The sequence below is a fragment of the Patiria miniata genome, unplaced genomic scaffold (genome assembly GCF_015706575.1).
Source record: "Patiria miniata isolate m_02_andy unplaced genomic scaffold, ASM1570657v1 HiC_scaffold_3, whole genome shotgun sequence".
Taxonomy (NCBI): domain Eukaryota; kingdom Metazoa; phylum Echinodermata; class Asteroidea; order Valvatida; family Asterinidae; genus Patiria; species Patiria miniata.
The window spans coordinates 31,769,736-31,791,526 of record NW_024037069.1 but is presented as its reverse complement, the minus strand read 5'-3'; the positions used below and the strand labels follow the sequence as shown (position 1 = coordinate 31,791,526).

The window sequence follows — 21,791 nt, the reverse complement described above, 5'->3', positions numbered from 1 at the left end:
GACTTATCAACCATCGATTATGCTAAATAATAACGAACAACCAAATAAACAAGGTTATAAAACATAAATATCAGACTGTTTATATGTATTTAATGAATGACGGCGAATTTATGTAGTTCATCCCTTGCGCTTATGCCAAAAAAAAAGTCTCCAGTTTTTGGTATGCGCGCGTCGCCGTAGCCATGCGCGTCGACAAAATGAAAACGTTTTTTTTTTCAATGAAAGATGATGTCTCAAAACCGCCAAACTCACTGGTTTGACTGGATTCCTGCTGCTGCACAATTTTAACGTGTTTTTGGATGGGGTTATGATACAGAATAAGCTTTATGTGGCCTCTCTGGACTCCCATATATTTGCACTAAAGTTTAGTCGGGCACCATTTGCAGTCATCAGCCGACATTTGAGGCAAAAAAATCAGGTAAAAAAAAAAAAAGCCGCGTCGCCGCACCACTTTTCTCCATACCAGAAACCAGAGACTTTTTTTTTGGCCTTAGGGTAAATAGTTCAAAATTATGTTTTATTCATGAGCGAGGCCTGACGGGATCAGGAAAAAAACTCAACATAAATGTGTAATCTATCTCCGATCAAAATGGAGCCTTTTAAAAATTATTTCCTTCCCTGTCTATAATGTCCGGTCTGAGCTACACTTTTCTGATCAGAAAGGGGCAGCCTGTATTAATCGATAATGCGCTTTTCCCATTAAATTTAAAGGAGCAACACAATGTTCGTTGATGCAGTATTTTCATTGAAATGAAATTTCTCTCTTGTTTTACTGATTCACTGACGTTCTTTCAACTCAGAAGTATAAGTTTTACTGATCTCAAAAGTATTTTTGAAGATTTGTATTTATCCTTCAAATTCGAACATCAAACACATTTGGCACAATACTGCGCCGTTGCATTGGTCCACTCAGACAATTTAGGAAGCAATAATGAGTTAAGGAAACACTGATGGTACTTTCAAATCAAAGTTTTATCTGAGTAAAATCAAAGACGTGATAAAAGATTCTTTGAAAAAAAGTGAATTCATCTTGTGGTAACTGATGGAGCAAACATGTAGGCCTATTTTATAAGTTTATTCCTTCCTCTAGTACAAAGAGGAATAATGACAGCTATTGTGGTCGACGAAGAAAATAAGGATCTTGTCATATTCTGGATATAATAATGGGTCTAACAGGAAATAGCCAATATTTCAAGAATCAACAAATCAGCATTCATTCTGCAGATCATTATGATTTCATTGCCAGTACGTTGGGGAAATGCAGAAACGATCTCCGTCACTTCCTTTATTATTTTAACCTCAAGTTCCTCATTCGTTTACAAACTCGTTTAATTAACTGTATGTCACGAGATATTCAGTTATTTGATCGTTGGAGCAGCTTGGTCGTCATGGAGGACCGTCTCCATTTCATCTTTTTATTTCTTCTGCTGGGCCCGTTTACAGGTAGGACCCTATAGTTCCCGTTTGAATTTTGTCTCCCAATGAATCTTTAGCTTGAGCATGTTAAATAATAAGTGTATAAAATATGATAAAAGAGAAAGTTAAAAACAATCCTTTCTGTATTAGGCCCTAATCGACTGTTTAGCCATCGAATTTTTAGTTTTTAACATTCTACAAGGAACTCTTGTGATACTACCTGTAGAAAAACATGCTGTTTTTACTGGTGTTGGAGGGTCTGAAATGCGCTTCATCAACAAAATGCAATTCAATGTAATTTTCTTCGAATGCCGGCATAAATAATTTGAAATCAGATTTGGATTTCAATACCCCATGCTGTTTATTGTCCGCGTTGAATGGCGTCCGAAGACTCCGTTTCAATGGTTTTTTTTTTAATGTTGTACAAAACTACATTGCTTTCAGGTGTTTCAGCCGTCGTTGATTTCACCTGTATCACCAAGCCCCGTATTGATATCGACAGTGAAGACACCTACATCGCCGCCTATCTGAATGGCAGTGATGCTGAGCTGTCCTTCGCTCGAACGATTGACACGTTTACAAGCGCCAAGAAGAACAACCAGTTAGTGTTACCTACACACAGCATTGACACAACTCAGTCTGGTGATGCGGCCATCTCTATTCTTAGGTTGCCATCTGCGGGAGGAAAGTCAAGGGTTGGAATCTTTGCATGTAAAAACGGTGATCACAAAATAGGTACCGTCATCATGAGCAGAAATGGTAAGTGTATTAAAGATACAGTGGGAAAATGAAACGCGGATAATAATATGCATGTATGAAGAGCGACGATTCCGTAAGTTTACAATAAAGCCGAAGCGAAGAAGTAATAATGATAATAATACTCCATAACTTTAATAGACGCATTCAATAGTGTATTCAGCGCCGCAGGAGAATCGGATAGTATAAGCTGCGAAACTCCGCTCAAGAATGGGTGGCGATTGGGTGGTGTCACATAGCTCGAATTTCCAGCGACATTCCAAAGACAGCCAGGCTACTTTTTTTTCAAAAGACTGGAAGAACATGCTCTTAAAGACATGCTTGACGTCAAACTTGATTGCTTGTTACGAAAACAAAGTTAAACTTTATTCTGGTTCACTGTCTTTTTTACTCTGCCTGTAATTTTTACAACGAGCAAGAACTCCTAAAAATGGTATTATGTTCAACCAGTTCTTTAACCACGCGGCGGCGGGTTATCGCGTATCAGACAATAGTACGTCTAGCCCCTAGACTAATGTAGACGCTTGAGTGGGAGCGGATAATACTGCTGACCTCGCATAGATTTCTCGTAATTTGAACACTTAATGTTACAACTGATAATGTAACCAACGGATAACGTATCACCAACCGATAATGTATCACAAATTGACCGATATTGTATCACTAACCGATAATGTAGCAAAAATTGACTGACAGTGTAGTAAAATTTGTATCTGATAATGTATCACGTGTCGACGGATTATGTAACTACAAAATAACTGTATCCGATTATGTATCACAACGGAACGGATACTGTATCAACCGATAAAGTACCAAAAATCAACCGATAATGTATCAAAAATCAACCGATATAATAATGTATCAGTATGAGGAAAAGGTGTACACAAATGTCCTGTATATCCCGCCCCACTTTTTGACCGAGGGGGGTCTGGGCTATTGGATCACCCCCCCCCCCCCATTATTTCGTATTTAGGGAAAAAAAGGCAGATTTTGAGGTATTTTTCAAACTTTCCAACCGCCGAAATGTATTAGATAGTACTGAGAAAGGGAGAAAAAGTACAAAAAGCTTGAAATGCGCTGATACATCTGTATCATGAACAGCGCCCCCAGTGTCATGTGGTCTCCAGCAAGCCCCCTTTCCATCTTTTTGAATTTCACGGCCGGAATTTTTTTTTAGCTATCCCCCATACCCCAGTCCCTGGCACAGATTTTTCGCCACTGTTGCAAGTGCGGACCCAGGAGTTTTTTTTTTTTTTTTGGGGGGGGGGGGGGGGTCCTCAGCAATGAAAATTCTGAAAATGTACACAGGTTCCCCCCCCCCCCGAACACTTGGCCTCCGTAAAATCAAAAACAGTTGGGGGCGCTGTTCAAATTCGACGATTATTAACACTGGATTACATAATGGTGTACGAAATTATCCCCTATCTAAACTGCCTCCGTATTTTGAACAGGCGGATATTATACCGGTAAATTTTTTTTTTTGGGGGGGGGTGTCACATCGGGGGGGGGGGGGGGTGTTCGCATTATTTTTTTAGGGATTTGTCTGGAAAAAAAATGGGGGACACAGCTGGGGGGTTGACCCCCCCTACACCCCCCCCCCCCCCGATCCGCACCTGTGTTGGCCTCAAGGGTGCGGTAGGCTGACGTGTGGACTGCAAACTGCATGGGGTCAACAAACTGAAGTCAGTGGGTGGACAAAGTAACAAATGACGTCACATGCGAACGGTGCCCCCTTAAATCAAAAGCTGGGGCAATTGTACGGTACAGTAATATAGTGTACATGATTGCAGGCTTTTATCAGCGCTCCCCGTTGAAAATATGGCACGAGCCCTCCCCACCCCCCCCCCCCCCCCCCCCCCCCGTTTGATTTTACCGTTTTGGTACCCCACAAGTTTTTCACGAAATAGATATATGGATTTTACTCAAAAACTAGGAATTTCCAAGGTGGGTTGATATGTCGCAAATGGAAGAGTTTTAGAAAAGGGATATTAAGTCCGAATTTCAGCCCAGGAAATTAACTATGGTTAAAATAAAAGCATTTTGACATAAGTGTGCGACGTTGCAAAATTTTAGTACACGAGAACAAAGGAAGTACCCCACTTCGTGCCTATGTAAGCGTGGGTGAGTCCCGTCCATGGTCCCGTGCGTCCATGGCTCTCTCAAAAGTGGTAAAACGCGCCCTCTTGTGTTGGAGCCCGGAGCTCATACGGAGGTCAAGAGTCCGGAGAAATTAATTTCGGCGCGAATGTGCGAGTGCGGTTACCCCCCCCCCCCCCACCCGACATCAAAAGCTGGATGCGCCACAAGCCTAGGCCCACTTGGAAGTAGAGCGTCTCCAAACCAGAGCAACTCCCTCCCAAATTCAAAAAAAAAAAATCTTTATGATACACTTTCCCGAGTGGGGACTCGTCATAGTAAAGGCACTTATTAGACTTTAATTAATTTGCAATATTTCCATTTCCAAATATACTGATGCATTATCGGTTAATTTTTTTATACATTATCGGTTGATACAGTATCCGTTCCGAGGCGATACATTATCGGATACAATTATTTTGTAGTTACATTATCCGTCGACACGTGATACATTATCGGATACAAATTTTACTACACTATCAGTCAACTTTTGCTACATTATCGGTTAGTGATACCTTATTGGTCAAGTTGTGATACATTATCGGTTGGTGATACGTTATCCGTTGGTTACTACATTATCAGTAACAACTAATATGCAATATGTAGCGGTAGTGTAGCTGAAACTGTACCAGTACCGAGGCAGTTGAGGGTAGTGGCGCAGCCAAGGGGGCAGGGGGTGCCAAGGAGGTGTCGTGTTAAAGTATATTTTTGAGCAAAAGGTACCGAGGAGAGGAATTTAGATCACTATTTGTTACTCGATTCCATTCCCTTATATAGTTCCCTTTGTCGGTTTTATGAACAAATTGATAAAAAAAGAGCGCCCTGTAGCGTTAAAAAGAGGTTTAGCTCCCCCTTTCGATTTTGCAGCTATGTTCTGGCCGAGTCGATGCCCTGAAATATCAAGAAAAATGTTGTCCTTGGTGCATGCCCCCTTACATATTGGTGTCCCCCTGCCTTCCCCTACCTCCCTACCTCCTTCCTGCCTCGACCTCCACAGAAAATTAAAGCATTGCGATTGTGACGCATTAGACACGTATACAACTGAACAACAGCTTTATACGGCTGTGAAGGTAAGAGAAAATGAAGGGTTGGGACCGGAGCGTTCCGCCCATATAAGCGGTGCGCGTACAGGCATTGAGCACATGACACTACTTTACGAATGTCCAGTTTTTGTGACAGCATAATATGCAAGCATGCGTCCGACAACAAATTTTACAGGAAATTCCTGTAACTGTTCTTTTTTTTTCCGAGACAGTTCAAGCAATAATGTTGTAAAAAGTGTGGATTGATTTGTGAAATAAACCGTAAAATCAGGTATACTATGTCCTTTCTCAAAGAAAGTGCTCTGCTTTTGTATTCAAACATTTCGTCAAGAGTGTAACCGTCCAACATGACAGTTGATTCAAATAACAAGAAGACCTATAATTTACATCACAGATTACAATGGTCTACATCAAAATCTCTGTTTTCCAATTGTTTTTTTTTTAACAAATACTTTTCAAGTTTATCTGTAAGTTTTCATGGTAGGGTCTATGTACAACTGTCCGTGCGTGTGTACTTGTTCGTCTTTCTGCTTTGTGTTAGTCCGTCCCAGGCATCTTGCAACAAGTCTAGGCTTCAATAGGAAGATGCCTCCATACCAATTTTTTTCGCTTCTTACACGTTTTCGACAATTCCATGCTTATTAGTTTACTTCATTCGTGCATGTTCTGCTTATATTTCTCATTTTATATGGAAATAAATGTGAGTTTGATTTGAATTGAATTGAACTTTAAACAATGTTTATCTAGAATATCACAGTTCTTGTCCATTTATTTAACGTCAAACCACATACGGGATATGTTACTCTACACTGCCAATTTCAAGACAAATGCTGCTAGTAAACAAGAATCTCCCGATACAGGAAAGTTACATGAACACGTTTATTTCAACATTAGGCCTGCGCTGCATGGATTACATTGTTTTTACAGTGCAAATGAGTGGGTGGGGGGGGTGTTTTCTCATTTCAGCATGATTTGTTGCCGATATAACAGGACAACGAATGATGAAGAGTGTGACATTCCTACACTCCACCCCTCTGTTGAGCCCCTGTATCCACCAAGTTCGCATTTAGAACGGAATCAGTTATCAAGAGAATAAATGTATAAAGTTGTGTTTGCATCTTACTTCTGCAGCTGACTTTTCTCCAACGCGGATCAGTCTCACGGTCAACCGAGGTGAACCTGCGCGTCTGGCGGTTACTGCAGTTAATCCAACCAGTACTTCTACCCGCTGGAGAAAAGATGGAGCTACACCTGATGAAAAGTTTTTTGAAAGCCTCCACTACAATATTGCGAGAACCTTAAGCTCAGACAGCGGCGTCTATGAAGTCCATTTACAAGGGGTACGTGCAAAGGGAAAGCAGGCACTTATGCGGTTGGTTGTTAGAGGTAAGCATAAACAAAAGAATATAGCTATATTTGGAAAAAAAAATTGACCCCAATTAACTTTGATAAGTTATCCTTCATCATTTCTAGACCAGGACATTAATTTTTTTTCACTGTATCTGTGGTGAATGTTTCTGTGTGTGCCTTTGTATGCGAGCTTTCACTCAATTTTGTTCTTTTCACATTTTCCTGTCGAAGGATGCGAAAGAAACAGATGGAGTCTGCCCTCTTGTGACAGGGATTGTCCAGTCTGTTTCAACGGTGGTGTATGCGACGACCGGAGTGGAGAATGCATTTGCCCGCCTGGATTTAGCGGGGATGTCTGCGAACAATGTGAGAATACAAATTAAAACTATAGCAAGAGTAGTTTTAATCAAGGTAAAACCTTAACTTTTTTTCACGAGCCAGCCGGGCTACTGAAAAACTAGCCCGCGGGCATTTATTCATTCATTCATTTATTCATTCATTCATTAAATGGTTTATTGAATCAATCATGAATCGCAGCTAAGGGCTGAATTGAATATGATAAACAGTATTTGGAAGAAAAAAAGTAATTCCATTAAAAAACATTATTAACATTAAAATATTAAAACGTACCAGATAGTAATCCCATTAAAAAAAACATTATTAACATTAAAATATTAAGAAGTACCAGATGAAACTGACAAAAAATACCCCGAATACACGACAAATGTACAAGAGCTAGAAAACTGCTCAGAACATAATACGCATGATAGTGGCTCCCATGCAACCCCCTCCCCCCCCCCAAAAAAAAAAAAAATTCCAAGATGATTTTCAGAATCTCCAGGACATCAGACTCAAGAACCCCAATGCAAAAAAGAGATTAAAAAGCATGTAATAAAATAGATAACAAAGCTGTATGGCCTTAGTTTATTAAAATCAATTAGGATCCATTCAGTAAGCGGATCAGGTGAGGCAAAGGTTTTTTTTAAAAAAATCATTCAGTTCTACACCTGACCTTGCCTACCTGCCCAGTATGTCTGAGATAGTAGCTGTGCTGAGGTTTAGCGGGTAGTCGACCTTTCAAGATGGATGTTGGGAGTGTTTCTGCAAACACCTGGCAAAGATGATCCCTCCTATTTTCCAACTGGTCCACTTGCATACATCCAACGCTTCAGAGTAGTGATGGTATTGGGAAGCAAGTATGATTCTGTAGGGTTCTCAATAGTCGCAGGTGATGATTTAGGGAGTGGAACAACGGTAGCTCTTTTCCACTGTTCTGGGACGACCTGTTCAGCGAATGATGCATTGATGATATGTGTCAGGGGCTTAGCCAACTGGTAAGAATACTCACGGATAAGTTTTGCTGGAATGTTGTCGGGACCACATGCCTTTGTCTTTTTTATTTGTTCAGTTCACGGAACACGTCCCACGGCTGAACTTCTGAAATGGGTTGCGATGGCAAATAAGATGGAAGAGATGCCCTGACCAGTGGGTCAAGATCATCGCTCACTGCAATGAATTTGGAGCATATCGCTTGAGCTATGGACTTGTGGTTTTCTGGATCAACATTTTCCACAGCTATTTGTCGTTTCGTTTTAGCACCGGTTGTCATCACGTGGATTTCGCAAACCAGGCTGCTGGATTGGATCGCTTGAGACATTGAACTCTGAGGGTGTAGTGTCGCTCTTTCACTAGCCCGCATGTTTTTCTTTTAAAGAGTGTCTCATAAAGAACAATGTGCATACAATGTAAACGTGTATCCAGAGGCAATCTTGCAGTCAGTGTTTTAAATAAACCGATCTGATAATTAACTCTAAATAGTAAATAAAATAAGACAAAAATTGATACAGGTTTGCTTTCTGAATTTAATGATCTATTTCTTCCTGTCCTTCTTCTTTGCCGTAGCCCAATAATTTTTGACTCGCCAGATGGGCTACTTTATACGGAATAGTTGACTAGCCCGCCGCTGTTTTGACTAGCATTTGGCGGGCTACCGCTAAAGTTGAACCCTGTTTTAATGCCATGCGATGGCGATGCGACACGATCTAGGAAACAAGTTCCCAAACCAAATCGCTAATACTCTCGGGATGTTTCGGCCTAAATGAAAGTTCAATAAATTGTCTGCAGCGACAAATTCAATGACAGGAGACCATTGATTCTATACCTTTATTTACCATTTACCTTCTCACTGTCAATGCCAAAGGGCGTGTTTAACCTAGGAATTTAATATCCAAACCACCCAATTAAAGTTTTCTAATTTAGAGTTGCCGAATTTTTAATAGTACATTGAAAGGGCTAAAACGTTCAAACATTGATTATTCAAGCGAATTATTTTCTATTCATTTAAGCAAAACATAATCAGCGATCGCCTTTAAAAAGTTCAAACAGTTTCCAGAGTTTCCTGTTCTATAGCCTGCGTTTGTTTCTTTTTCAGCTCCACAATTTGTTTTTCTCTGTTGTTTGAACTCAGTGGCGTAAATCTGTGCCGGCGAGGGGGTGTGTGTGTGTGTGGGGGGGGGGGGAGTATCAAAATCCAAAAATTGCCCTGCCGTGGAAATTCGAAGGGGGGGGGGGTCGGACTCCGGACACCACATTACACTAGGGGGCGCTCTTCAGGATCAATATGTATACTCGCGCTTACATCGACACGGCGCATTTTAAAAGCTTTTGTACTTTGTTTCTCCACTTTCAGTACTATTGAATACATTAAGGGTTGTTGGGATGTTCGACAAATACTTCAAAATCCGCATTTTGTTTTTCTCATCACGGAAAAGTGGTGGGGGGGATGATTCAATAGCCCATCCCCCATGGTCAAAAAGTGGGAGCTATATACCCCCATTCACCCCCTCCCCCGGATTTACGCTCCTGTTTTGTACTACATGTATATAGTGTTAGGCCCCAACCGTTTTGGACAATCGGGAAGTTTTCGCTGCGACTCACCTGCGTTAGGAGGCGGTCCTACGTGTGCAGGGATGCTGTTCTGTTTACCAGATCCTTATGGCTGCTCGTGTGCTTCAGGGTACCAAGGAATCGACTGTGATGACTGTAAGTCAGACCTTCAAAAATTATATTGAATACCCTTCACATGGCGAACAGTTTCATATTTTAAGTTTTAATACAAAAAGCTGAGGTGAACACTTTTCACGGTAGGTTTTTACCTGGTTCAACAACCACCACATCAAATTGCAAGTCATTTTCTTTAATGAATCTTAGCTTTCATCATGTAAGAACGGTCGTAATATAGATCACACCAAAACAATTCCCAAATTCACAAGGTAAAAATATGCAGGCCTCGTTTTTGATCCAGTTAGTGACATTTTTGGGCAGTTTCTCACTGGCATGTAATTTTCTGGGAGGTGTTAGTCAGTGGTCCATCCAGTATTTCCCATAGAAGGTTGGCTGGGTTGTTGAAGTCTAATATTTTCAAGGCAGAGCTGGATGAGGCATTGCAGTCAACGCATAAAATGACTAAAACAACTGAGGCAATTTAAACTTAAATTATTTTTTTTTCAGCATGTGATGATGGTTTCTACGGAGCAGACTGTGCACAGACCTGTCACTGCATGGACGGGGCCGCGTGCAATATAACTACGGGCGAGTGTCCCGGGGACTGTGCGCCAGGATTCGCGGGTATCAACTGTCAGGGTAAGTTTGTTGAAAGCTTGAGCCAAAGGAATTTCGAGTCGATGTAGTGTGAATTTACCAATAATTTATCCTTTCAACTGGTTAAATCTATGCCTTCGGAAATCGTATTTAAAAAAAAAATCATTGTAGGCTCGAACCTACATCTTTCTTGTGGTGCAGACAACTGAACTTTTCAACCATTCAAACCCAGGTTTGCCAAACACAGTGAAATTTTGTGACATCATTGAAAAGGTTGGATGTCGCCAGACCAATTTGAAAAGGGGGTGGGGGTGTTCCTGAAAACTGTCTACAGGCCACTTCATAATGGAAGGTATAGCCATAATTTGTTGTGTGTGTGTGGCTGGTTGCTGTGGACCCCATGTGACTAATGGGGGAAGTTGTTCAAAGCGTCAGACCGTGGGACTGGGCACTAGGTATCGGACGATGGGTGGCACTAACACAGACGCGTACCCCCTCCCCCACACACACACACGCCCTCCATAAAAAAAAGTTTGCGCCCCCAGTCGCCCCTCACCCCACTGAAAATTTGGCGTCCGGAGAAAAGCACAGCCGTATGATTTACCATGATTAGCTTGAAGAATGTGAAGTCCTTTTTTCCGCAATTTTGGGCGTATTCTTTACCAAAACGTTTTGCCCCTGCGAGTGGCTGTATATTGTAACGTCCCTAGCGCGAATGACGTGACGCGAATAGTGGTAGTTATTGTCTTATATTATAAGATGGTGTTCAGCCCCCCCCCCCCCCCCCCCCCCCCGCCCACCACCATCCCAGCCCCACTATTTGATTTTACGGAGGGCGGGAGTCCGGTGAAAAAAAAACCTGTCTACCTTTCAGCACAAATGAAATGTTTGGGCGCCCTGCCATGTAACCTCAAGCCCCCCCCCCCCCCCCACACACGCCCCCTAGGATGAAAACCCTGGCTATGCCGCTGGGCATAGGCCTACATGTACGTGCATGGATATGCCGACGGAAAACGATTTTGCCGAAAGGACTTAAGATTTTTGCCGACGGAAAGGATGCATGGGGCTGTGTGACGGCCCTGGAAAAACCTCTAGCGACAGCGGTTGTGATTCTATATTTGCTTTTCCTTATTAGTAATTCAAATTCGTTAAGGTATAGTCATTAACTTCAGGCGAAGTGTAATTTGCATTTCTTTGAGCGTGTGAATGTTTCTCCATATCAGTCAAGTTAACCGTGGATGATTTCACCTGTATCACCAAGCCCCGTATTGCTATCGGCAGTGAATACACCTACATCGCAGCCTATCTACATGGCGGTAATGCCAACCTGTCCTTCGCTCGAACGATGTTCACATATACAGGAAGTGAAAGTCCCAATCCCCCAGTACCCCCAGCGACGTTACAGTTACCTACCAACTCTATGGAAACAAACTCGTCATCTGCGGAAAATAAGATCTCTGTTCTCCGATTGCCAGCGGCAGGGGGGAAGACGAGGATTGGGGCTTTCGCTTGCAGAGCAACGACAGCGGGAACTGATCCATACAACATTGGTACCGTCATCATGAGCAGTAAGGGTAAGTGGGACCGGGCTACAACGAAAATTAACTCCCCAAAAATTAATATTGAAACTGGTTTAAATAGCTTGTGTATAAATTTCTAGTGCGACTATATCTGTTTCCATTATGGGTGGGCATTCAAATCGGTGATTATGTGGCATGGTGGATGAATAATATAGGGTTGTGCTGTGTGCTTAAGGCCAAAAAAAAATAAGTCGGTCTCTGGTCAGCGCGTGCGTCGATTTTAATCATGTGCGTCGATCTTTTTTTTTCCAAAATGGTCCGCGGTAGCTCCAACAGCACCCTCTATTTCCGCACCTCCTCAATTTTTTTTTACCAAAAAGCAATAAGGAATGGGAAATTGCACCAAGGCAAATGATCGAAAGCACCAAGGCAAATTTTGGAGGACACCAATGTACATGAGGACACCAAAAAGCAAAATAGTACCCACCTTGTCCGTACAATCCAAGCTTGAAGAAAAAGAAAAAAATAGCAAAAAAAAAGAAAAAAAAAGCCGCGTGGCCGCGTCAATTCCGGAACTTTGGTCTGACCAGAGACCGAATATTTTTTTGTTGGCCTCAAGGCCACCCTTGAACCTATCGCGGTAGAATCGCGTCAACGCAGCTTGTGAAATATTGTCCAATCACATGTACATGATATACAAATGGACGCAGAACGCGCAAAATCTTAGACTGTCTCAGGCCAAAGAGGCGTGGCTAACTCGCAAACGGCGATAGGTCAATTGAAGAATAACAGAAGAGGATTGTAATTCATATTTCCCTTTAACTGTTCAAAATCACATCATAAGCGTCGTAACTCCAAAAGACTGTTGTGTCTCCCAACCGACCCAAAAACTTTGGAATCCCCACTCACCCCCCCCCCCCCCAGACCCCAACCGACCGACCCTCCAGATATTTTTCATGTGAGGGCAACTCAATTTTGTTGCTTGATATTATTGTTGGCTTTACAAGAAATGCATTGGAATATAAATTGGCTCCCTTGTAGTGCCGTCTTTTATTGGCTTAGGATGTTTGGTGGTTTACTTTTTTTTCCCAGATGTTTGGTGGGATAAACTGATGATATAGGGGTATCAAGTTGGTCTTGTATTAATATACCTTATGCGTAGCAGCCATCTTAGAGGGTAATGCCTTTGTTTTGCTGGGATATGCATGAGTGAAGCTTTTGTGCATTCATTGTTACTGAATTAGAATAACAAAAGATGCCCTAAGATGGCCGCTACGCATAAGGTCTGTGTGGCTCGCCTGACATAATTTATCTATTAATTTGTACTATGCATTGCAGCTGACTTCCTTCCCACTCAAGTGAGTCAAACGGTAAACCAGGGCGATGCAGTCAATCTGACCGTCACTGCAACAGACCCAGCCCGTAACTACACTCGATGGAGAAAGAATGGCAGTGGAGTATATACGAACAGAAACGACGATCTATACTTTGATTTCATCAGTCCTAGTCTCTCAGACACTGGGATCTATGAGGCTCATTTTAAGGGGGAACGTAACCATGGAAACCAGGCACTTATGCGGTTGATTGTCAGAGGTAGGCCTGGGCCCATGACCCACAAGGACAGAACCGGCGACCGGCGAAGCCATCAGGCGAATTGAGCCTGGGTGACTATATATAGGTGCAGCCAAGTAAATAGGCCAATAATCCGTCCGCCGAGCTCATTTTAAGTTATACACCCAAATTCTTCTATATTCGAGAGTTCTGAGAGCCACGAAACTGGAAGTTTAAAGAGATATGGCAATACGCCTCTGCCCTGGACTTGGCGCTTCCAATTCAGAGCATTTTAGATGCAATCGCCTCGAAAGTGGGGCTATTTAGCCATGTTGTGGAGGGATCCTTTTCAAGATGGCTATACTTTTCCGCTTTGAAAAACATCACTCGTTTTAGGGGTCGTCTTCTTTGGGTGAAATTTCTCGAAAAGTCATCGGTCAAACCACCAAAAACTGAAAAGAAAATGAAAGATCCCATATTGATCATCAGTTTTCTGTGCAGCTTGAACACATGCGAGAGTTTTGGGTATTTTTAGTTTTGGTACCGTTGTCTATGAAAATGTATTTGATTGGGTATACACCCACTAGTGACAATCAGCCTGTGTGGTCTCCGCTCAACTCGCGTTGTGGCTTCACCTCTTAGTAATGCCGGCTTTTGTCATCATTTGAAACAGCTGTCGAAAGAATATTCTTTTAAAAAAGGAATGTACATATGCAACTTAAACAAGATCAATATAATTATACCCAATCTATCATAGGTTGCGGAAAAAATATTTGGAATGCTCCCTCTTGTGACAGTGATTGTCCAGTCTGTTTGAATGGCGGTATATGTGACGACCGGAGCGGCGTCTGCATCTGCCCGCCCGGTTTTGGTGGAACTCTCTGCGTAATACGTGAGTTTGAAAATTCGTCACCGTTTTCACGAAGAGCCACATATGTCGATTTTGAAGAAAAAGTGTTTTCGAGATAATCGCTAAAGACGTTTCTCATATTTTAAAACTGCAAAAAATACCACTTTGCAACAACTTTGTGAAGCAAGGAAACCATCACACTATTCTGTGTGAGCTGAATTCTTACATAAACCCAGTAATAAGACTTAATTCAGCAGACAATTAGTGAAAATTAATTATTCAAGATATGTGGCTCTTCGTGAAAAACGCAAATTCAGATTTCCGACATATTGGCCCTTTCTGTTCAATGTGTATTTCCATAGGCGCCCGTGAGTACGCGCGCGCAGCTAAAAATGTAACAAAGATATGTGGCTCTTCGTGAAAAAACAAATCTCATTTGACCTACTTTTACGTATTTTCGTGCAATGGGTTTTGTACGCGTTCAAAGGGCCAAAATGTATGTGGCTCTTCTTGAAAACGCAAAATTCATTTATCGAGATTTTGGCCCCTTGCAACATTAATGTAACTTGGAAATTAATGATGTTTTGCTTACAAAAATATGTCAAATTGGTTAAGTACATTGTTTTAGAGCAAAATTTTGAAAAAAATCAAAGTCGAAAAAATGGTAATTTTTGACATATGTGGCTCTTCGTGAAAACGGTGACGAATTGATCTAAATATGTGACACCTCTCAATTAAAGAAATTTCACAAATTCTATGATTGATTTGTTTTATTTTATTCGCATTCATTATATTATTTTATTTTTCAGTTCTAAGACCAAACCGTTTTGGTCAATCGGGAAGTGTTGGCTGCGACTCACCTGAGTTAGGAGGCGGTCCTACGTGTGCAGGGATGCTGTTCTGTTTACCAGATCCTTATGGCTGCTCGTGTGCTGCAGGGTACCAAGGAATCGATTGCAATGAAAGTAAATTGTTTAACAGTCTATTTACAGCCTTTTTTTCGGAAATCACAAAACTGACTTCCACTGATGGCGTACCACAAACCAAAGACAAAAGTGGATACTCCTTTAACTATTAGTAATTCACAAAGGTAGCCAAATTGGTTTAGAAACTTAGCTATATACAAGACGAGGCAAACACAACCTTGGCAATAAAATGGGAGACTGCAAGTAGGACTAACCAGGATAACTCAGTTTACAATACACTGATATAGCGTCTCGAGTTTGAAAGAATCCTTTCGTTCAGTGGTATTTGTTCTCAATTTTGTGTGTAGCTTGTGGGGATAATACTTACGGAGCAGACTGTGCACAGACATGCCACTGCAAGGACGGGGTCGCATGCAACAACACTACGGGCGAGTGTCCAGGGGACCAGGACTGCGCACCTGGATTCACGGGCATCAACTGTCAAGGTAATTCTTCGAAAATGGAGGTTAAGTTTACCCTTCGTTTCGGTTTTTGGAAGGTTTACGGCCTCCACATGCGAAAAAAGGATTGCGTTTCATAGAACAGACGAAGGCGTGTGGATGACGCTAGCATTTTACTGTTACCGAGCGATGTATGTTTGCATACTCTCGTAGCACCATACGCTCGTAGTTCAGGGCTGCGACTGCGCTAGTCAACTGGTGACCTCACTTGTTTTTTCTTCGAGCTGTCGTTTAAAACATGTCGTTCAGCTAAAGTTATCCAGGAAAAACAGTTGCGCACGTGGTAAACTGGATTGACCATCGCGGACGTAAAAGCCACCCACAATGCTTTGCGTGTCCCAGTAACATTTGTGGAGGAGATTATCGCCCTTGGAAGTTGGATAGGACGTGTGGCGAATTAAAAGTAGCTTTAAAAGTCACTAGGGAATGTGAGGGGTCCAGTCAACAGCGAAGTCAGATGGGTTAGGTGCCGGCTCTCGAATTGTTTTGAACATCAAAAGGAGCGGCGAGAATCAGTCCAGATTACAAAGCACTTTTTCCCCATTGCAGTATGACCAAGAAATGCCACATTTTCACCGCACAACTTAAAATGCCCATGTCCTAAAATGTAAGTGCCAAACTGAACTCAAGATACTTACATAATTACTGCATGTTAATGGTAATTAAGGAACCGTATTTTTTTTATTTTGTTCTCATTGTTAGAAAAGTGTCTCCCATCCAGAGAAAGCAGCTCATCATGCGACAAAACCTGCACTTCGCCTCCAGGTAAACTGCTCTAAAACGATTTTTCTTCAAGGATCAGGTGTGGTGCTGGGCTTAACATTTTTTTGCTATGAGTTCATGGTCGCGATGCTTTCTGCTCAATCAGTAAGATCTGGCCTTTTGTAATGTCATGAAAAGCCACTTGCTTCCTCTTCTACGTTCGTTTGGCCGTCTCATTCGGAAAAAAAAGTGTTTTTAAGTTATACTGTTTGCCTTGAGAGAGCCACTATCTCTTTCCTCAAAGATACACCTGGGCCAATTCTGATTGGTACTCGAGTACTGTACAGAATGATTATCTGTTTCATTCAGTACTTTCAAAATAAAGATGTAGCAGCATATCGAGTAAAATTAAAAGTACAGATTGATTGTCACTTGTACAAACATAACACAAGCTTAATAGTATAATCAATCTCTTATACAGGAACGACACAAAAGCCACAGAATGTGAGGTTGTCTTTCCAAAATGACACGAGCAGCGTGATTTTCCGATGGAATCATGTTCTTTGTCCTGAAAGTAATCAGAACATCACAAACTACGCGTACAGGTTATCCAGAAGAGACAATAATCGAGAGGAGCAAGTAGGCCGAGTACAAGGCACTTCGGTCACTCTGGTGATAGGCAGCATACCGGTGTCACCCTGCGCACACACGTTTAAAGTTGCTGCTGAAACTTCCAAAGGCATCGGGCCATACACCAAGAAAATCCGGTTGATGAATGCAACTAAACGTAAGTTACCTATAATCCTTTATCAGTTCCAACATTTTCGCTTAAAAAGGGTAGTAAGGAAACGATTGGTTTAGAATTCCTTTCGCAGTTTCGTTACTTTGTAATCGGCATGCCGTGTGCCTGAAACCTTATCTACATTAACCACTTTGCCGAAATGCCGTTGAAATATCCGTCCAAGAGTCACATTTATTCATATTATGGAAGGTTTTACTTGCCTATTTTATGCCTGCTCCATAATTATTTTACAGATTTAATTTTGACAAGGTGACGTCTTGCATTATTGCAAGGTAGTCTAAACATCAGAAATTTGTATTGAAAACGAAAATAGTGTCCCTGTAAAATAGATCCCTTTTTCAAAATAATTTTTATCTTTTGTTTCGATAGTTCCACTTCCTGTCAGTGAACTCGCTGTGGCAGGTACCTCTATTGATAAGTTGTTTGTATCATGGAGAGCCAGAACAAGTCCGGAAAACCCTTGTGGACCAGAGGACTATCTGGTGACGTATGAACTCCTCCTTCGCGACCAATGTATGATGGATCGTAAACCCTACGGAATCAATAGTACTATACAAACAAGCATCACACTGAGCGGACTGGAACCATACTCGACGTACAGGGTAAATGTAACATCGAGAAACTCGGCTGGAAATGGCACAACAGTTTCACGCGTCGGGAGAACTCGCGAAACAGGTATGCACTACAAGCAAGACGTTTTCTTGTTCCCACTCTTGTGTATTGTGTTTCAGGCTGATGCCTTATGTCTTTGAACTTGAACCGCAGTTGATGATTGTTTCAAAGCACTATGATGGGAAAGAGAAGTTGTATAAATAGACTGTTTTCTCCTGAATACGAAGCTGAACATCTCAGAGCCTATAATAGACCTTCATTATGCTGCCACCATTTCAGTCATGTTCCCTGTATCCAATAACAGTAGTGAATAAATTTGTTTTTTTGGTGCACACAAGAACCATGCTATTTTCCCTTCAAGCCTCGCTTTGGTTACGCTGATTTGAATGAAAATAATCATTATAATTGTCTATTGGGTCATTACCTGAAGAATTAAAAGTCATCCTATGATGAATGGCAGGATGAGCAAATGTATAAAATGTATATCATAATTAATCATTACACATACAATTTGGCGATTTCTCACTCAGTTCCGTTAGTTGCTCCGGAATTCCACTCGAGTGAACCAGCCCCCGACAGCATCATGTTCAACTGGAACCCCATCCCTTGTGGCAGTACACGTGGCAGCATCACGTCGTATGAAACACGTCTGACGCCATCAGGAAGATGGATTGGCAGTAAGACTGTCACAACTGAGTCTGTGACTTTTGATGGCTTGTCGCCGTGTTCTCTCTACACCCTAGGAGTGTGGCCTCGTACCAAAGCCGGAAGAGGTCCACCAATGGTAGAGCAACAAAGTACAGACACTATTGGTATGTATCTGTCTTTATATAGCCTATGCAGCTTAATATGTGGTTAATGAAGAAGGCATTTTGAGGGAAAAGTGGTGACACTGTCACTAGACAACATCATCACGTTGCTAGTCAAAATAACATCCTGTTTTTGTTTTTTTTTTATTACAGACGTATGTGATCTATGAACTTTTTTAGGTAGTCTTCAACTAACTCTGAGCTGAGCTCAGTATTAAGTGGTAGAGCGTTACTGTCCCATCCTTGCTCTTTGAAGACTGGATATATATCTTGTTTTCCCCAGTTCCAGATGTTGTTGGAGAATTGTCTATCACGGTCATTCGTCATGAGCAACTAAATGTTAATTGGAAAGCCTCGACAAACCGTGACACCTCTTGCCCTGCAACAGACTACCTTGTGACCTATGAACTCATCAACCTGGAGCAGTGTCAGGAGATGCAGGGAAACGTCCAGACTAGAAACACGACTACGACTGCAATCAGTATACAAGGATTAAAAGCATACTCTACGTACAGCGTGACTGTCACACCAAGAAATGAAGCAGGGTTAGGCCAGCCACTCTCCAAACAAATGCGAACTGGATGGACAGGTACTCGTATTTTCCAAACGTCACCATTTTTTCTCAAATTTTGAAATACAAAGGTAAAAGTGATCATTTTTTTTCTCCAATTAGCACCAACAGCAACACCTGTTAATATTACCAGTGTCGCAACGTCAGGCAGCATTTCATTTGGATGGGATCCCGTCCCGTGTGGCGGGGGGAGCAGGCCTCTCAAAGAATACTGGTACAAGTTCGGAAAGAGCGGGAGTGAACAACCTACCAAGAACCAAATGACCGAGGATGATTCCGTAACATTCTCTTCATTATCTGCGTGTACGTCATATTGGTTCAAGGTCGGAACCTACAGTGTTGCACGAAAAGAATTCGGACCATGGACAGATGAGACGCAAGCAGTCACACAAACGATAGGTATGTGAGTAATGCACAGTGTGCGATATATATAATGACATAAATGGGAAGAAGGGTAGGAAAATGTTTTGATCATACAGACACGGGGAAAGAATCCCCTTCACCGGATAGTTACATATTTAAAAAGTGTGTTATGATTAATAGAGGCTAAGCCACTAGCGTAAACATTTTCAATAACGTTTCTATGAATTTTCAAATACGTTGAGGCCTACACTTGGCAGTTTGATAATTTCGGTATCGAATCACTGAAATGAAGTTGACGTATAAACAAAACCGTTGACGAGAATTTGAAAGATATGCTGCGCTCCTCGTGGGAAATGCACATGTTTTTGAGCTTCCTTTATTGTTATTAACTTGATTTCTGGCAGTCCCAGACGCAGTCGAAGGACTAACAATCACACCTCTTGGCCACGATGGACTGGAAGTACAATGGAGTGCCTCGTCAAATACAAACAACAATTGCCATGCAACAGACTACCACGTGACCTACGAACTCATCAACTTGGAGCAGTGCCAAGAGGCGCCGGATCACGACGTTGTTGCGACGAATGTGTCCATGACTTACAGCACAATAAATGGACTTCATGCGTACTCGTCGTACAATGTGACGGTGACACCGCGGAACGAGGCTGGATACGGCCAAATGCTGTCTCAAACAGTTCAAACGGGAGAAAGGGGTAAGTGCGATGGGTTTTTTTGGCCAATTTTTTCAGTTTGAACCTTTTTTGATACACTGCAATAAATAAGTAATGAATAGATATTAAGAATATTGAGAATTTCTCAATCCAATTATGAATAGACATTTCAACCGACTGTCTGGCATTATCTTGAATTAAAATTTCAGAGGTTTTTATTGAAACCAGTTGTATCTTAAAGCCATTAATTTACGTCACAAAGTTTTATCGGAAACTAAAACTGAGCCACAAATTTGAGATTAAAACATATCTTCTTTCCTACAAGAACCAACGGGAACTCCGATACTCGGCGAGAGCTCTGCATCTTCTGATAACATTACTTTCACCTGGTCCCAAGTTCTTTGTGGTGGCAGAGGAGGCGCTATTACGGTGTACCAGTACAAGCTCACGAAGAGAGGCAGCATGACTGCAATAAGAAAAGATAACACAACGGCGATGTCCGTCACATTTCGCGGTTTATCACCTTGTACATCGTATGCATTCATAGTCCGCGCATTCAATAGTAAAGGGAAGGGACCTCGGACTAATGAGCACCACCAGGATGCAGTTAAAATAGGTAAATGTATCTCTGGAAAAACGTCTTCATGAGATTATAAGAAGTTTTAAATGTGGTTGTGGTGTACACGTTAACATTTGAAAAAGCAAAAATAATGCAAACAGTTTTGTCCCCCAGTATCATTGTGTGCACCACGGGTCACATTTTTATCTTTTACGCAAGTCATATCTACTTACGATGTGTCATCAATAGACAGCTGGACCCGATTTCACGAAGCGCTGCGACGCGTCGCAACTCGAGTTACGACGTGTAACACGTCGCAACTCGCGACGCGTCGTATCTTCCAATTCACGAAAGTTGCGATTTTTTGAACGCGTCGTAAGTTCCTTGACAACGGCTTAAAACACGTCGCAAGTTACGACGTGTCTAGTGATCATCGCAAAATAAGAAGAGTCATTTCTAAGTCAGTTTTATGCCATAAACATTACATTAACGAGATTATTGAATAGCGGGGCAATGTGTTGTAAATAGAAAATTCATTGAATAATTATGAATTAGATCGGAATACTAGAGTTGAAATTTCAAAGTAGCTTTATAGTCCAATGAGAGCTTGTTTTCCTTCAAAAATTGCATTGCACAGCCGCCATTTTGTTTTACGTTTTAACAACTTTCGAGCTGAGATCCGACGTCTCTTTGTTGAATATCAGACGACTATTTACTGTACGCTGACTAAAAACATAAAACAGTCACCGAGTTGTGCTATAAATACACCTACGACGCGTCGCACTTACGACGTGTTTAGTGAAATGGATCGCAGGACGCGTCACAGCTGCGACGCATCGTAGGAGAAACGGCGCGTCGCAGCGCTGCAACACATCGTAAGTTACGAAGAGTTTGATGAAATCGGGTGCAGGACCCATTTACCCGACATTTTCAATTTATAACAGCGAATTATAAACAGCAAAGTTAACGACTTTTATGACAGCGAATTTGCAATGATATCAATATACTTACCTATTTGATAATTGTTCGTATCAATAAGGCCCCTACGTTGATT

The 21,791-nt window shown here is 41.8% G+C and overlaps 1 protein-coding gene across 1 annotated transcript in view; it reads left to right on the top strand.

The window, feature by feature from the left end:
* The first annotated feature begins 1,388 nt into the window (after window positions 1-1,388).
* LOC119736684 overlaps window positions 1,389-21,791 on the top strand; it is a 32,467-nt gene continuing 12,064 nt past the window's right edge. The window contains exons 1-18 of the mRNA XM_038210700.1: window positions 1,389-1,443; window positions 1,861-2,175; window positions 6,483-6,737; window positions 6,933-7,067; window positions 9,588-9,743; window positions 10,212-10,343; window positions 11,525-11,875; window positions 13,160-13,414; window positions 14,130-14,280; window positions 15,039-15,187; window positions 15,496-15,633; window positions 16,351-16,413; window positions 16,832-17,137; window positions 17,522-17,665; window positions 18,295-18,576; window positions 18,857-19,054; window positions 19,912-20,220; window positions 20,504-20,794. Of these exons, the coding sequence (XP_038066628.1) occupies window positions 1,389-1,443; window positions 1,861-2,175; window positions 6,483-6,737; window positions 6,933-7,067; window positions 9,588-9,743; window positions 10,212-10,343; window positions 11,525-11,875; window positions 13,160-13,414; window positions 14,130-14,280; window positions 15,039-15,187; window positions 15,496-15,633; window positions 16,351-16,413; window positions 16,832-17,137; window positions 17,522-17,665; window positions 18,295-18,576; window positions 18,857-19,054; window positions 19,912-20,220; window positions 20,504-20,794 (3,685 nt within the window). The remainder of the gene's footprint in view (window positions 1,444-1,860; window positions 2,176-6,482; window positions 6,738-6,932; window positions 7,068-9,587; window positions 9,744-10,211; window positions 10,344-11,524; window positions 11,876-13,159; window positions 13,415-14,129; window positions 14,281-15,038; window positions 15,188-15,495; window positions 15,634-16,350; window positions 16,414-16,831; window positions 17,138-17,521; window positions 17,666-18,294; window positions 18,577-18,856; window positions 19,055-19,911; window positions 20,221-20,503; window positions 20,795-21,791) is intronic.